The sequence below is a fragment of the Peromyscus leucopus genome, chromosome 6 (genome assembly GCF_004664715.2).
Source record: "Peromyscus leucopus breed LL Stock chromosome 6, UCI_PerLeu_2.1, whole genome shotgun sequence".
NCBI classification, from domain to species: Eukaryota; Metazoa; Chordata; class Mammalia; order Rodentia; family Cricetidae; genus Peromyscus; species Peromyscus leucopus.
The window spans coordinates 6772222-6787964 of NC_051068.1; the positions used below are offsets into that span (position 1 = coordinate 6772222).

Here is a 15743-nt window from a genome sequence, read left to right on the forward strand (position 1 = left end):
GCCACCACCTCCAGAGCGTGTCACCCTGAGGTGCAGTCTATTGCATGTGAACACATCAAGTCAGGTACCACATTAGAATTTTGCTTTGTAAGCATTTCCTTCCACTCTTCCACTGCTGCCTTCTCCGCCTTTGCATGCACAAAAAATTTAATAGTTATTCCATACAATTGATGTATGGGTTGTTTTGTTTGTTTCCTTGATTTATTTTTACTTTGAGTTAACCTGAACCATGTTCTAGGAGAGAATATTGCTATGCCCATCCTCTCTTCAATCTTAGGCATCTCCTTATTCTCTATGATACCTTAAACCTTGCCTTGTAATGGACCCTTCTTATTATTCTTTGAATCTAAACGTGTGGACACGTCTGAACAGAGGTCTATAAAGGCAACAATTGAACACACATCACATTTTTCATTTTACAGCAGTGCATTGATTGGCCCTTGCTCCTTTTTTTTCAAAGGCAGCTACATGACAAATACCTTGGAGGAAAGAAAAGTCAGCTTGCAGCCTTAAAACATGAAAATGGAGTTTCCATATACAGCAGGCAGGCGGTGGCAGCTGAACATGGTGGGGCGTGATGGCTTCTCATCACCAGTGAAACTAAGTCAAGAGGGTTGATGTCTAGAAAGATCATTTCAAAAAAAAAAGCATCCATATTTAAGATAACAAGACGTCTCTCCTGGATCTTAGCACTTCAGTCCTACTGTGCTACCTACTCTATGTGAAGAGATCATCTGGCACTGCCATCTAGGACAATGGCCCAGCAGCTCCATGAAGTATAAAGCAATACTCTTTGCTCAGTGTTATGCAATGAGCACTTGCCTATCCTCTGCCTTTGATTTGGGAGGCTAGGGTCTCCTGCCAGCATCCATAGGACTTGGAAACTTAGGAAAACTTGGAACTTACAAGAAGAAAAAACTCTGAGACCCTCTGCAGTGTTGAAGAAAGTATTACAAGGAATTTTGTGACTATATTTGAAAATAATTTTGCCTATTCTACCACTTAGTGAGGAGTTTCTTGTTAGTGTCCTGACAGATGGTGTTCTAAATATCACCCAAACATTTCACTAAAAGAAAATCTTTCAAAGCCTGTTTCATAGGTGCTTGTGAAGTCCATTCTTCAGATGAACTGCCCTGTTTGCAATTCCCTGACACTGATTTTTGCTTTGCCTTGAATGGTATTATCTAGAATAATAATACTGCTTCCCACATCAAACATCTTGGATTTACTGAGTCTTAGAATAATACTATTTCATTATCTAAGCATATTGACCTTTTTCTTTCCAGATCTTGTTTTCCAGACCAATTAGGCATTCCAGACATATCCCAATATGGTGATGATCTGTTCACATGCTCAGAGCTAGATGATTCAAAAGACTTACATGGCCAAGTGAAAATAGTACTTGCCATATGGAAATAATACCTTCTATTGATTTAGCATAAGGTTTTATATATAAGTTTGTGTTTATATTGTTGTATCACATTAAAGTGCAGTCAGTTAAAATATCCAAACTTATTCTACTTGAGCAAACTCAAGCTATGACTCAATTCATAGGCGCAATTTGTTAAAACCATAACATAATCTTCTCATTGAACTACCCCCAATCATTTGGGGGTTTGCTTCTATCAGCAGTGGTATTGGTTCATGCTTGTATAATATTTATGCCATACGAATATTCTATAGCCACCCATTCAATTTTTTAATATTAGTCATGAACAGAAATGGCTACAGAAATGGCTAAGGCAGGTCATGAGCTTGATATGCCTTCCTTTGTGATGATTTGGCTCACACTTTGACTGGTTATCATCTACTAAATGATGTAATTCGCCAACATTAATGTCATCATATTTCCCACAGGATACTGTGCTCTGCTTGGATGAAAACAGTTCATATTCCTGACATTCTCTAGCGCCTCCAATTATTTCTTTTTAAAAATGTCAGCACCTTATTGGGACAGTAAATCAGGTTTGTCTCAGGATCGTAAATCAATAAGCCCTCTGAGACATGGTAGCAAAAGTCCTCATTCACAGAGCAAGGAAAAAGCCTTGGCTTCTGATGGAGAAGCAAGTCCCTTTCCAAGGACAGGGTTAGGCTGCCCTCTCTTCCATCGGGAAAGAGAGCAAAGGTTCTCATGACCATCAACAGGGAACATGAAATGCTCTCCAGCATGGAGCAAGCCACATGTTCAACACACTCAGATGGTGAAGAAATGTTCCACAAAGAGGGAAAAATATCAGTGAGGGTGGGGCAGGAACTTTCGGCAGGAATTTTCCAAAATTAAGGGGGAAAAGCCAGGAAGAGCATGTCTAAGAAACCTGAGTATTTTATACATAAAAGCAAAATAAAACAATAACAAAATAACACTATTCTAAAAAGTGCAATAAGGAAAATAAGAGAAATGAAAGTCATAGATTAGAAATAAAGAAATGCTTTATTTACAAAAGTTATCAAAATCCATGTAGAGAATCCAAAAGTATCTTTGGAAAAGCTTTTAGAGGTAATTCTCCTCAGAAGTGCATGGCAGAGTACAAACAAGATCAATGTCCAATGTTGCCAGTTACATTTCCCTACGTCAGCAATGAGCAGAGAGAAATCAAACTTTCCCTCATGGAAAAGGAAAACATCAAGTACTCTCGGGGCAGATCTAACACGTCCATGCAAGATTTCTCATGGTAGAAATTCTAAGACATCAACAAGAGAAATGAAGCCTAAATTGTGGAGAAATCTATTTACTGATCACATGATGCATATTGTTAGAATATCAAAACTCCCTAATTTTGTGTGAAGATTTAAAAATCTCAGTGGACAATTTTAGCAACTAATATTCCATTTTTTTTTTTTTTAGAAAAAGTAAAGTATTTCAAAGCTCTAAGCAATAATGAGGGGGAAATGAAGTTTAGAGGGAAAAAAACCTGCAGATCCAAAAGCACAGATAAATGTCAAATACCTTTGCCTTATACCATACACAAACTTGGGCTTAAGACTGTGGCTGTGGGGTACAGTGTCTACCGAGGTACAGGGCCCTAGTTTTAATTCCTAGCACTAGGATTTTACATATATATATATGTAAATACATATGTATATATATATATATATATATGAAAATGATAATAAAAAGTAAGCCAGGCATGGTGGGCACCCCTTAACCCCAGCACTCAGGAGGCAGAGACAGGTGGATCTCTGTGAGTAGAAGGCCAGCCTGGTCTACAGAGTGAGTTCCGAGATAGGCAGGAGTACAAACAGAGTGAGACCATTTTTCAAAACAAAACTGAGTTGGTGAAAACAAACCCGTGTCAAACAATAGTGGGATGTACTTGTGACACCAGATTGGTTGATGGTGCAAGCCTAGAGGCTTTCATCTCTAGCCTCATCACTTAGAGGGCAGGAGGAGCGCAAGCTCAAGGTTGGTAGTATCTGGTACCACTGTGGGAACACAGAGGGCTATAGTCCCCCCTTGGCAAGAGAAGAGAAGCATATGCTCGCCACAGGACCCACCATTCTTGTCTCAGGTGCTTTCCTAAGAGAAATGAAACTTAAAGCCATTTTATTCATAATGAAAACCAACAGAAACCCATCGGTTGTTAAATGAGTAATGTGACTGTGGGATGCTCTGATCATTTAAAAGATCAAAGAAGGAGAGCACACTTACCCGTGCACCTGTGGATACAAAAGCGTCACAATGCAGCTGCTGTACAAAGCAAGACTCTCCTGTAACCGAGCTCAGTGGTGGAGTGCTGAGCACGGACCAGGCCCTGGCTTCACAACCCAGCCTTGAAGAAACAAAATGTATCCACTATATGGTTCCATTTTTATAAAATTCTCCAGAAAGCTGGGTAAAGATACTTAAAGTTTAATCTAGAGAGAAAAGACATAGGCAAGCAGAATAAAATATACTCACTGTTGTTGTGAATCAAAGCTAAAGTCAGGGGATAGATAACTGAAAGCTAGAGAGAAAACACACATTCATACAGAGTAAGAATAAAAGAAAATGCATTGCAGAGATGACAAAACTTGATTGGTAAATACAGTTGGCTCTCCTTATCCCTTGATCCATGTCTGTTAATTTAACCAATTACAAATAGAAAACCATCCAGGGGCAGTGAGCACATCTGTAATGAACATGCTGATGTTTTGCTTTGCCACTGTTCCCTACACGATGCACTGCAGCAGCTGTTTACATAGCAATGACATTTCAGTGTGCATGACAGGTAATCTAGACATGACTTAAAGTGACAGAGATGTGCACACATTGCCTGCCGACTCCACAGCATCCTACATGAGGCATTCGAGCGCCACAGACTTTGGAATCCGCAGGGGTCCTGGAACCAATGGCCCGTGGATAATAAGAGGTGATTTTTAAACAGGAAAATTGAGCAAATTGAACACCCAGACAACAAAATTAATAACTATGACTAAAATGAGTTTAAGGAGAATAATAAAACTTAAATCTATGACAGCTCAACTTTAATATAACATTTTACTTTTAAAAAGTATAACTTCCTTAATCTTTAGCTTCAATATCTTGTTTGTTTTTATGACTTTTATGAATCACCATTAATTCTTTACTACAAAAGGTCAAAGAACAGAATGCTCTTACTCTTCTCGAACTTACATACAACGATAAATGTCAGTGAAACACTGAAGCGACCCTAGACCATCTCCTTCAGTTAATTCCCTTGTGAAAATAATTTAGTCTACACAAAAGGACAAGGAAACTAGGTATGTATTGTTTTGGAAATCAGTAACTTATTCTTGCAGATAATAGAGAACTGAATTGTTATTATTGATATTAAGTTAGAAGACTACAAAGTAAGTTCAGATGTGAGCACTGAGAAGAAGAAGTGCCTTAAATTTGGATGTGCACTCAGATCTGCTGCGGCACTTACCTGTAGGACTCGGTAAGCACAGGTTCCGAAGGTTCTACACCTGAGAGGAAGGAATCAAGGTTGTGGATCTAAGGACCTTTTCGGTGCTGCCATAGATCATTCTCTGGGCTGTGAGGTAGAGCTGTGCATACCTGCTCAGATAAGCGTGTGTGGGGGGGGTACATATGTTTTTGTGTACAACTTTAAAACACGAGAACTAACAAGGAATTAGTGAAATTATTTTTAAAAGGTGAGAGGCCCAGCCCGATGGCGACATCTATAATACAACCACATCTACAAACAGCTCATGTACCTAAGGCTCAGAGATCACTGCAGAAGAGGAGCTGGGAAGATTTTAAGAGCCAGAGGATCAGGGAGTTTGCTGTAGGACTGGGTCAGGAGCTACACCCGTGAAGTCTTACCCATGTGACTTATGAGCTGACACCAGTAGACATACAAAGGGTGACATCAGTCGGCATACCAAAGCGGACAGCAGAGAAGACCGAGACCTCAACCCCACACAGAGAACTATAGGCAATGAAGGAATGTTAGGAGCTGGAGAAATAGTCTTCTCCAGGGAAGAGCACACCAGTTGGTTCCCCAGTACCAAATGGTCAGCCCTGAAAACATGTACAGGTAACATTATACAGACTGAGCCAGTTATATTTAGCAAATATGTATGTATATGCATATATATTTATGTATGTGCATGTAATTGCAATTGATGACAACAGGCCAAGATATATGGAGACTTTGGATGGAGTAAAAGGAAAGGAGAAATGATATAATTATAGTAAATTAACAATAAAAGAAAAAAATTTGAAAGCTTGTACCCAATTCATCTTAAAAAACATGAAAGGTTAAAATGTTGCTGAGACCATGTCTAAGGTCTCAGGAATGTCTAAGGAAGAGAAATATCACATTTTTGGATAAGAAAACACTATACCAAAATCTAGCTTCACAGTAGTGAAAATGATCACATAATGTTTGGGTTTTCTTCGTTTTGGTCAGGAGTTTGCTTGTTTTTCTCTTGTGTTTGCTTATGTGTTTGTTCTGAGACAGGGTCTCTCGACACAGCCCAGCACAGCCCTCAGCTCGCACTGTTCCCGACTCCTCTCCATTCCAGGTTCAAGTCATGTTCTTCAATGTAAGGAGACAAAGACTGTAAACTTCATTAGGAAAATTAAGTTTGTCATATTAACCAACACATTTCTTCACGGAGCAGACACTATCGAGCTCTTTCCCTTCCAGAAACTGCAGAGGATTTTTTTCAGCCTCAGGATTCTTTAGTACAGTTTCCATCACAGTAAACGGCAGAGCACATCAGGCATGGAAACATCACACCCACGCCAGATGCGCACGTGCTGTGAACTCAGTGTACAACAGTGAAGCAGGATAAACCCTTTGCCAACTGAACCAGGAAGCCAAGGACAAGGCTGAGGCAGGCCTACACTCTGACTCCACTGTTACACAGAGAACTCTACAATCAAGGTGTATGTGCATTAAATGAAGTGGATTTTAAGACAGAGATAAATGTTAAGGCATCCACAAACAGAAATCAGAAAAAGCACCAGGATATGGAGGTTACAAACTACTTTTAAAAAAAGAGAGAGAGAGAGAGAGCTTCTACCTACATAATCCGTTATTTTACATGATCCTCTGCCCTAAACATGAGCCTGTCACAAATCGAGAACGAAGAACCTGCTGCTCTCACCAACTCCATTCTTCCCTCCGAAACTCAGACTTCCTGTAATTCCCTCTGTCAGGAAGAACGGGCTTCTTAGCAGCCCTATCAGCATACCTAAATCCGAGTCAGTTCCTCTGTGCTGAGAACCAGACTAATCAGTGCAGAGGCCGCTTTCTGATTACAATTACACTTTCCTCACTGTAGCCCTGGGGAGATTGTCCATTTTGATCATAGTCAGCTTTCCGCCTCTCCAAATAGAGTCAAATGATAAATGATTAGACGTTTTAGAGGACAAATCATCATCCCCTCAACAAGTTGCACACAACCTAAAATAGATCTTTAAAAGGACATGTCATTTGGAGAAGCATCAATAAATTAATAAAAGTGTGGGAACCAAGGCCTTACGACCACCACTAACATTTGCCTGCCAAATATCTAACAGGAACACATAGTGAAAGCTGTAATTACTATTGAGAGAGTCAAAAATAATGGGTGGCCAGATGTAACCTCTCGTCCAACCTTTCTAAATGTCCCCTTGTGGCTTCACCTTCATGAGGGAGACTGGGTCTGGATCCTCTTTAGAAGGCACTCTTTCAAGTGGGAATCACATGGTTCAGAGAGGGTGAGGCTGTAGTTAAAATAGCATAGTCCAGTCTAACAATAGACATCCACTATTTCCTCAGAAACACAGAAGGCTCATAATTAGAAGTGATTTCTAAAAATCAGAATAGTTTCCATGCTGTCTCCTCTACGTGATCTCTCAGCTTACCCACACCAAAAACCATTCTTTTCTCTAAATTTTTTTATTTATAATATTTTTATATTTTATATACCAACCACAGTTTCCCCGTCTCATCCCTCCTCCCGCTCCCCTCCCCAGTCTCCCCTCTGCCCGACCCATCCCTCATCCCCTCCTCCAAAAGGGTAAGGCCTCCAGTGTCTCCCTCTATGGAGGTATCTCTTTCATTGCTCTTCCATTTCATCCCTCCCCCAGCTCAACCATCCATTCCCTCACAGCTACAGAGAAGCTAGGAACAAGGAGGACCCTAAGAGGGATGCACTGATCACCTTGGGGAGGTGGGGGGAGGGCAAAGCCATTCTTAAGACATCCTATCCCTCTTCCCTCACTCTGTTTAACTTTTCCCTCACTGCTCCCTCTCATAGCCTTCATCTTCAACCTCATCCTTTTTTTTCTTTTTTCTTTTCTTTTCTTTTTTGTCAAAAAGCATTTGTCTCTCAGAGCAAGATTCTTGGTAAATAGTTTAGCAGAAACAGGAAACCGCACCATAGGCTAGCAATACACACTCATTAGAGAACGTGCTTTCACATCTGGAGATAAATGCTGTACACGTGTCGATGGAGGAATAGAATAGTTGGGACTCAGAAAAAAAAAGAAAAAAAAACCCTCTGGTCAGCTAGAGACCAAGTCCCTGGACAGAACTGTAGTGCTGTTACTTGGATTTGCATTTGAGGACTTTCAGAACAGAGGATAGCAAACGTGCTTTCGAGACTCACCATTATCTGAGCTGGTAGAGCATTAGCAGTTGGTGTGTGTTAGGAGCTTCACCTTGCATCAAGTGAGCCCCTGTGAGAATTCTTAAGTATCCTACATTTTATTAAGGTCTCACAAAACAAATGTTCCTATTCTTTGGGAAATGAATATCCATTTTCACAAATCATTACTTGTGGAGTACAGCCCATTCTCAGTAACTGGGACCCCACTGATTGAGAAGCCATCGCAGAAGAGGCAGTAAGGTGTGCAACATCATAGATCTGTGGCTATTAGTGGATTAGGGTTTTCTTAACCTCTCTGTTTTCTGTTTGCATTTAAAGTGGAATAGAATGAGTCACCTCGTCATATGTAACAACCATCATCATGGCCTACAAAGAGGGGAGTTATTTCTCTTTGACCCTTTTAGAAGCAATGTTTCTGGGAATGAAACTATTTTAGTCTGTGAGTTTTTCAACTTCAAGTTCATGATTCGCCAAAAAGAATCTCATGAATTCTCTAAAGTTGGTGATCTATGTTACCATGTATTTTTAAGGCAATGGTTTATAGCTCTGAGTACTGCTCAAAATGAAAGTAAACTGTTTACTTCAATAATGAACCAGTTCCAATTAATGGCCTTCAGCCTTTGGGCAGTCTTAGAACATTCTTTGGTAATCTCCTGTTGGCCCCATAACATCTGAGTTCTCACGTCTCTATGTGTAGCAGAAGCTGCTTTTGAAACCTTCACGAACGGAGGGCTCCCTGTTCCTGACATGGGTGTGAACTGCTTCTGCTACTGTTGCCTTAGAGCTGGGGAGGAGGCAAGGAAGGGGAAATCCTGCAGTTTTTCTCTGGAGGAAGAAGCCAGAAGAGGCCTGCTCGTCTCCGTTTGGATTGAAATGCTGAAACTCTAGGACAGCCAGCAGCTCAAGGGATTATGCCCGCTTACCAGTGAGTCAGGCCTTGTGACTGCACTGAAGAGAAAAAGAAGGCCAAGCGAGAAAGTCCCGTATCTGGAGAGGCAAGGCCAAGACCAGCCTCCTCAAAAGAGATATATGGCTGCCCCCACGGCACCACACCTCCCCATGAGTCTGTCCCCCAGTTACAGCTCCTTTTATCCAAACTTGGACAGTTTACAGCCTCCCCCTTCACTAAAGTTGCCATCCCAGAGGACATGTCATGAAAACAGAAGGGGAGCACAGGGGCAGGAGGAACGGAGCAGTAAGGACATGCGCAGTGTACAACATATGCAAGAAGGCATGCCGTAAATGACCCATGACTATTGCCTGCCACACCGACATAAGCAAATCAAAGAGCACCATGTTGTATATACAGTATAAGTCAGGTTTGGGTTCCTTATCATGACCAGACTTACAAAAATAAAATCAGTACTGCCAAGTAGCTTCTATGATGCAAACTTAATTTGTTTTCCAATCATGCTGGCTTGTTTGTCTTCCCCGACAAATCACATGAGGGACCTCATCTCATTCATTAGCATCCTTTAAGATGATATAGAAAATTGAATACATGTGATTACATTCCTATATACTTCTGGTAATTGTCCTTTAAGGATCTAATGGCATTGTATTTCTTTGATCTTTTTACAGGAGTATTGTTTTAAACCCAGCCTATTTCCGAAACCATCTTCGTCAGGCAGCCGTGTTTAGATGTCTGGAGAGATACTCAGAAGCCGCCCGGTATTTTTGTTATAACTTTGTGAAGATTTATTTAAAGTTAAATTAATTTTACCCTCAGATTCTGGTAATAGCATAAGAGGACATTCCATTTCTCTCATGGAATATGATTTTACCCGAATTATTGTCTTATAAATGTCAAGCCAACAATTATTGAGTATCTTTTTCTTTAATTAAAGCTATTCCATGTTCATAGCTCTTAGCAAAATTCAAAGTTTCCAGCCATGAGGTCATTAATGATGATGGGAAAACTTCCAAAGACATCAGAAGTGAGCTTGACCTCTTAGTCTCGAGGATGTTCTGACTGTAACAACACAGTTTTGTGACCCAAGCTGTGGAGATGAAGTCCAATTGGGAGGAAAGGACCCTGGCAACCCAGAAGCCCACCTCTAAATAGATGGCGTCTGTTGGGTAGCCCAGGGTTTTGAGGTGTCCGTATTGTTATCTCTTGGGTTAAAGGGAACTGAGAGAAGCAGTGTCTAATGTCCTCACCCCCGGAATCTAGGTTTTCAGCAGAGTGGAGGGTTCGCACAGCAGTCTGCACACCCACTCTAAAGTGCCTCCCACTTGTCATAGGCAAGGCTGTTTTTCTTCCAGAGTCAAATTCATCATGCTGATTCTTTCTCTTTGAGTGAACAATTTCCTCATGGAATTTTCTTCTTTCCTAAAGTACACTGTCTCCTAAAGTATGACTGTTTCCAGGAATTCAGTGGGAAAAAAAAATATGGATAGCTTCTAGAATTCCTCCAAGCACAACTCATAAGGACAAATCCATATTAATAAGGATGAGGTGTCTAGTCTTTGTGTGGCTATTGTCTCTAGAATGTTTGCATATAAAGCTTTATTTGAGCAGTAAATAAAATGATTCTAAGACATTGACACTATGATATGGAAGTCCACCTATCTAACATGGGTCTGTGTGTTGCTAGAAGCTCAATTAAGTGATGACTATGAACAGGAAAGTTAACCCCAACTGCTTGTACTTTGCGGTCACACAACACATCATCTTTTTACTTGTGAGTTATAATTCACTTTAAAATACAAAAACAGGTCTTTATCACCCTCTTTGTACTCCATCTTCCATATACTGCTTGCTGAATGTATTTTTTCTATTGATCTTGGATATACCTTCTTATTAATCAAAAAAAAAATTCTTTGGCACATGATTCAAGAAAAGGGGGGTTGAAGGCTAGGAACATGATTTAATTTGTAAAGTTCTTATCATAAAAACATGAAGACTTGAATTTGGATCCTCAGCACCAGGTAAAAACTCTGAGTGTGGCAGGTTCAATGCACAAATCCCAGAGATAGAAAAAGAAGAGACTAGTATGTCTCTGGAGCTCTCTGGCCAGCCAGCCTTGCTGAGGTGATGAATTCCAGGCTCAATAAGAAACACTCTCATCTCAAAAAAGAAGGTAGAGATGGTTTAGGGCACCCAGTGTTAACCTCTGATGCCTGCACAGAGACATACAAAAGTGCACACACAAAAACGCATATACTACACACACACACACACACAATGAAATTTATTAAAGTTTGCTAGCTCACTACAAAAGAATCTAATACCAAGTTCCAGCATAATATCATCCTATAAAAGGTGGCTTACTAATGTGTTGTGAATCCAATCTAAAGATCCATAGAAACCTAGCTAAACCTTGAGGCCCAGACTGCAACAGGGACAAAACCCATTAAGGGTGTCCTGTGCTAACTCAGAAATCAGGTGGTTAAATGGGAATTTAGAGGGAGGCAACTGGTAAACAACTGAAGAAATTAGGAGTTTTGGGAGATTTTATATGTTAGAAGTCAAGAAATGCACAAATCCAGGTAGGTTTGTTTGTTTGTTTAGTTGGTTGGTTGGTTGGTTGGTTGGTTTATCGTTCATAGAAGAGGGAGGTGACAGCAAACCACTGACTATATCTTAAATCTATCAAACCTACCTGACCCAAAGCAGTGATCAGAAGTCACTCTGGGTCCCAAAGGAAGGAATGAGGAAGGAAATTAGAAGGTGTCAACATTTGCCACGCTACACCGGCACCAACAATTCCACTGTTCTTGCCATGGCCCCTACAACGAAACAGATGCATCTGTTGATATCATTTGATGACAGCTTGACAAGATGCTCCAGGTGCCTTCCTATAATCATACGTTATGCTGGTGTGCGTTTTCCCAACAGAGAAGTAGACACAATTGCTATCCTGTCCAGTCACTCATGAGAGGCAAGAAATGTCTCAGTGTCCTTGGCAATCACAGCCATCAGTACAGAGTGTGCACTACATTCTCCACCACCACCAAAAAGGGAACATGGATGTCTTAGTATCTGCTTCGATGCTGGCTTCCTCATATACACCAGCACATACAGCAGTCACTGTTATCAGCAAGTCTCCAGGAGATCTGGGTAGTTTGCTTCCAGAACTACAGGCACAAATGTTGAACTAACCAAGATTTCCTGTAAGGTGTCAAGTAGCCAGATTTCTGGGCTTTACAGTCATCAACCAAATAAAAGCAAATGTTGATTATGTGAAGTAGTCAAAATAAAACCTCTAATCCCCAATAATTGTATTACTCAGCTAGTTTTTATCAAAATGTAGTATTTACAAGAAACCCTTGGAAGCTGAATAACTGAGACTGTCTGAGCCTAACCACCTTTGCTGATTAAGGGATTCCAAAGAACTAGGTTAGAAAGATTCCCAAGGTACCCGCTCCCACCAGCAAGGCAGAGGATGCTACTGTAATTAGCTGGAGAGCTCAGTCAGGTTTACAATAGGCAGGTCCCTTTATCATATGTTTCCATGGCCGTCCAGAAACATCCCACGGAGTGAAAGAACAAAAACATAGTCTTGGTTGGGAGAATCAAACTAGGGGTATTCCTCACAGTATAGCTCGGTATGGATTCTGGTCATTACAGAGGAAACAGCTGGCACTGGTTAAACTGATAAAATTATACTTTCTGCAACAAAACTAAATTAAAATTTCTGTAACCACCGACATTCCAACCCACCCTGTAAAAAGCAGCCACTCTCAAAAGCTTTACAAGAAGTGATGACTACAATGCCTCTGTCTGTCTATACATATAAGAATGTCTACGGCTTTACCGGAAGTGGTGACTGTAACGTCTCTCTGTCTACACATATAAGAATGTCTACGGCTTTACCGGAAGTGGCAACTGTAACATCTCTCTGTGTCTTTACATATAAGAATGTCTATGGCTTTACCGGAAGTGATGGCTATAATGTCTCTCTGTCTACACATATCAGAATGTCTAGAGCTTTACCAGAAGTGGTGACTATAACATCTCTCAGTGTCTATACATATAAGAATGTCTATGGCTTTACCAGAAGTGATGACTGTAACGTCTCTCTGTCTACACATATAAGAATATCTATGGCTTTACCAGAAGTGGTAACTATAACATCTCTCAGTGTCTATACATATAAGAATGGCTACAATGTCATAGAATGTTTTTCAAATCTTGCCTTCCTCTCCTAACACACATGAGTATGTGTGTGCACACATCCACACTGCAATTGGTACTACCTTTATTGGGAACATGATAATATTTTTTTAAATATTCAGAGACATAAAAGCAAAAAAAAATCGCAATTCTTTGAAGAGAACTGACAGATGAATGGCCTGGTATCCCCCATCATTGTGTGGTCAAAAGTAGCTCAGTGCCTAGAAAACACCATGCACCAGTTAGGGGTTAATGTATTATTATAGCTAGTTATCTAGTCGGTGGTGGTAAGTGGTTGTTTAATAGTCATGTCAGCAAGTAGATATTACATTAAACTAAAGATAGGGCCTGGTCAAAGGCTAGATAAGAATGTACACACAATATTGAAGATCATGTGATATATGCCACCTCCTGTAGTGAAAATATGCAAAGAGAAAACCAAAAATGGTATTGTACTGTGCATGAAAATCCAAAGTGCAGGTAACTCGAAAGATAAATGAGCAAAAAGCCTCCGTATCCATCACCATCATCAGTGAAGAATTAGTTGTGTGTTTCTAAATCTTTGAGCCAGAGCAGCAATACCACACTAAATGGCTTGCAAAGCCAGACAGATTGTGTGTGTAGTCATATCTGAATTTCAATTATGAGAGTCAGTTACAAGATGCAAGGATGTAGCCAGGCGGTGGTGGCACACACCTTTAATCCCAGCACTCGGGATACAGAGGCAGGCGGATCTTTGTGAGTTTGAGGCCAGCCTGGTCTACAGAGTGAGATCCAGGAAAGGCGCAAAGCAACACAGAGAAATCCTGTCTTGAAAAACCAAAAAAAAAAGAAAAGAAAAGAAAAGGAAAAAGAAAAAAAAAGATGCAAGAATGTTCAGGTGTAGTGCCACATGCTTGGAATCTCAGCACTTGGAAGACAAAGGAAGAAAGATCATTATTTCGAGGCCAGCCTAGGCTACATATCAAGTTCCAAATCAGGCTTGGCTATATAAGACCATATCTCAAAACAAAACAATGAACAATGTAGATAAATAGAAAGAGAGAGGGGGATAGATAGATGATAGATAGATAGATAGATAGATAGATAGATAGATGATAGATAGATAGATAGATAGATAGATAGATAGATAGATAGATAGATAGATATAGATGGTAGATAGATAGATAGATAGATAGATAGATAGATAGATAGATAGATAGATAGATAGATAGATAGATAGATAGATGATAGATAGATTAGAGAGAGAGAGAGATACAGACAGATAGACAGATATGTTTTAGTTATTTTTCTATTGCTTTTACAAGATATCATGACAAACATGACTTATAGAAGGAGTTTTGGGAGGCTTATATTTTCAGAGGGTTGGTTAGGGTCCGTGACCATCATGGTGGGGAGAATGACAGCAGGCAGGCAGAAGGCATGATGCTGGAGCAGTAACCAAGGGCTCACATGCACAACGCAGAGAGAGCTAACTTGGAATGCCATGTTTCTTGAATCCTCAGTATCCATTTCCAGTGACATATCTCTTCCAAAAAGGCCACACCTTCTAATCCTTCCCAAATAGTTCCAACAACTGAGGACGAAGTATTCAAATATATAAGTCTATGAGGGACAATCAAATTTAAAACACCACATTTTATATATTAGATTAATAAACTGGAGTGGTCATGAAAACTTATTTCAAACTTGACACCATGATAATTAAAGTGTATATTTTTAAGAATCACACCTAGAATGCAGGAAAAAAAATATACAAAGCATGTAGTCATCCGCCCACAGGTCCTTCCAAAGATAATACCTATTGCTTAAATCTATATAAAGAGGCTATACCAGGATGGAGGCTCAGTTTCTAAGATCTCTTGAGACTTTGAAACACAGCTTTCCAAAAAAGCTCTTGATGTACATATGGTGTCACTTATTGCATTTTTTTTAATACATTGTCACTTTAAAAAGTTGAGGTGAAAGCCAGGCGGTGGTGGCGCACGCCTTTAATCACAGCACTCGGGAGGCAGAGCCAGGTGGATCTCTGTGAGTTCAAGGCCAGCCTGGGCTACCAAGTGAGTTCCAGGAAAGGCGCAAAGCTACACAGGGAAACCCTGTCTCGAAAAAAGAAAAAAAAAAAAAGTTGAGGTGAAGCTGGAGAGATTGCCCACTGGTTAAGAACACGAGCTGCTCTTCCAAAGGACCCAAGTTTGATTCCAGCATCTCACAACCAGCTGTAACTCCAGCTCCAGGGCAATCTAACGCCTTTGGCCTCTGCACTCATACACCGACACACATGCACATAACTAAAATTAATAAAAATAAATTTAAAAATAGGTAAATACAAAAGCAATTATCTAAAATACACACACAAATAATGAAAATTTAAAAGTTGAAATATTTCCATGCAAAGATATTCCATTGAAGAATGAGTTTTCCAATAACCAGTATGCAGAGCTCTCCAAATTTAAAGTTCATTAAAAACCTATTTTAAGACAGATTATTTGCAAGATATAATAAGTTCACACCTATGGCAGGAGGGCTGCCATGCACTCAAGAGCAGAATAGACTA

At 40.2% G+C, this 15743-nt stretch overlaps 1 protein-coding gene across 1 annotated transcript in view; it reads left to right on the forward strand.

Annotated features, from left to right (window-relative positions):
* Window positions 1-15743, forward strand: part of Spata16 (spermatogenesis associated 16) — a 272366-nt gene that overhangs the window by 108624 nt on the left and 147999 nt on the right. The window contains exon 4 of the mRNA XM_028875802.2: window positions 9649-9738. Coding sequence (XP_028731635.1) covers window positions 9649-9738 — 90 coding nt within the window. The remainder of the gene's footprint in view (window positions 1-9648; window positions 9739-15743) is intronic.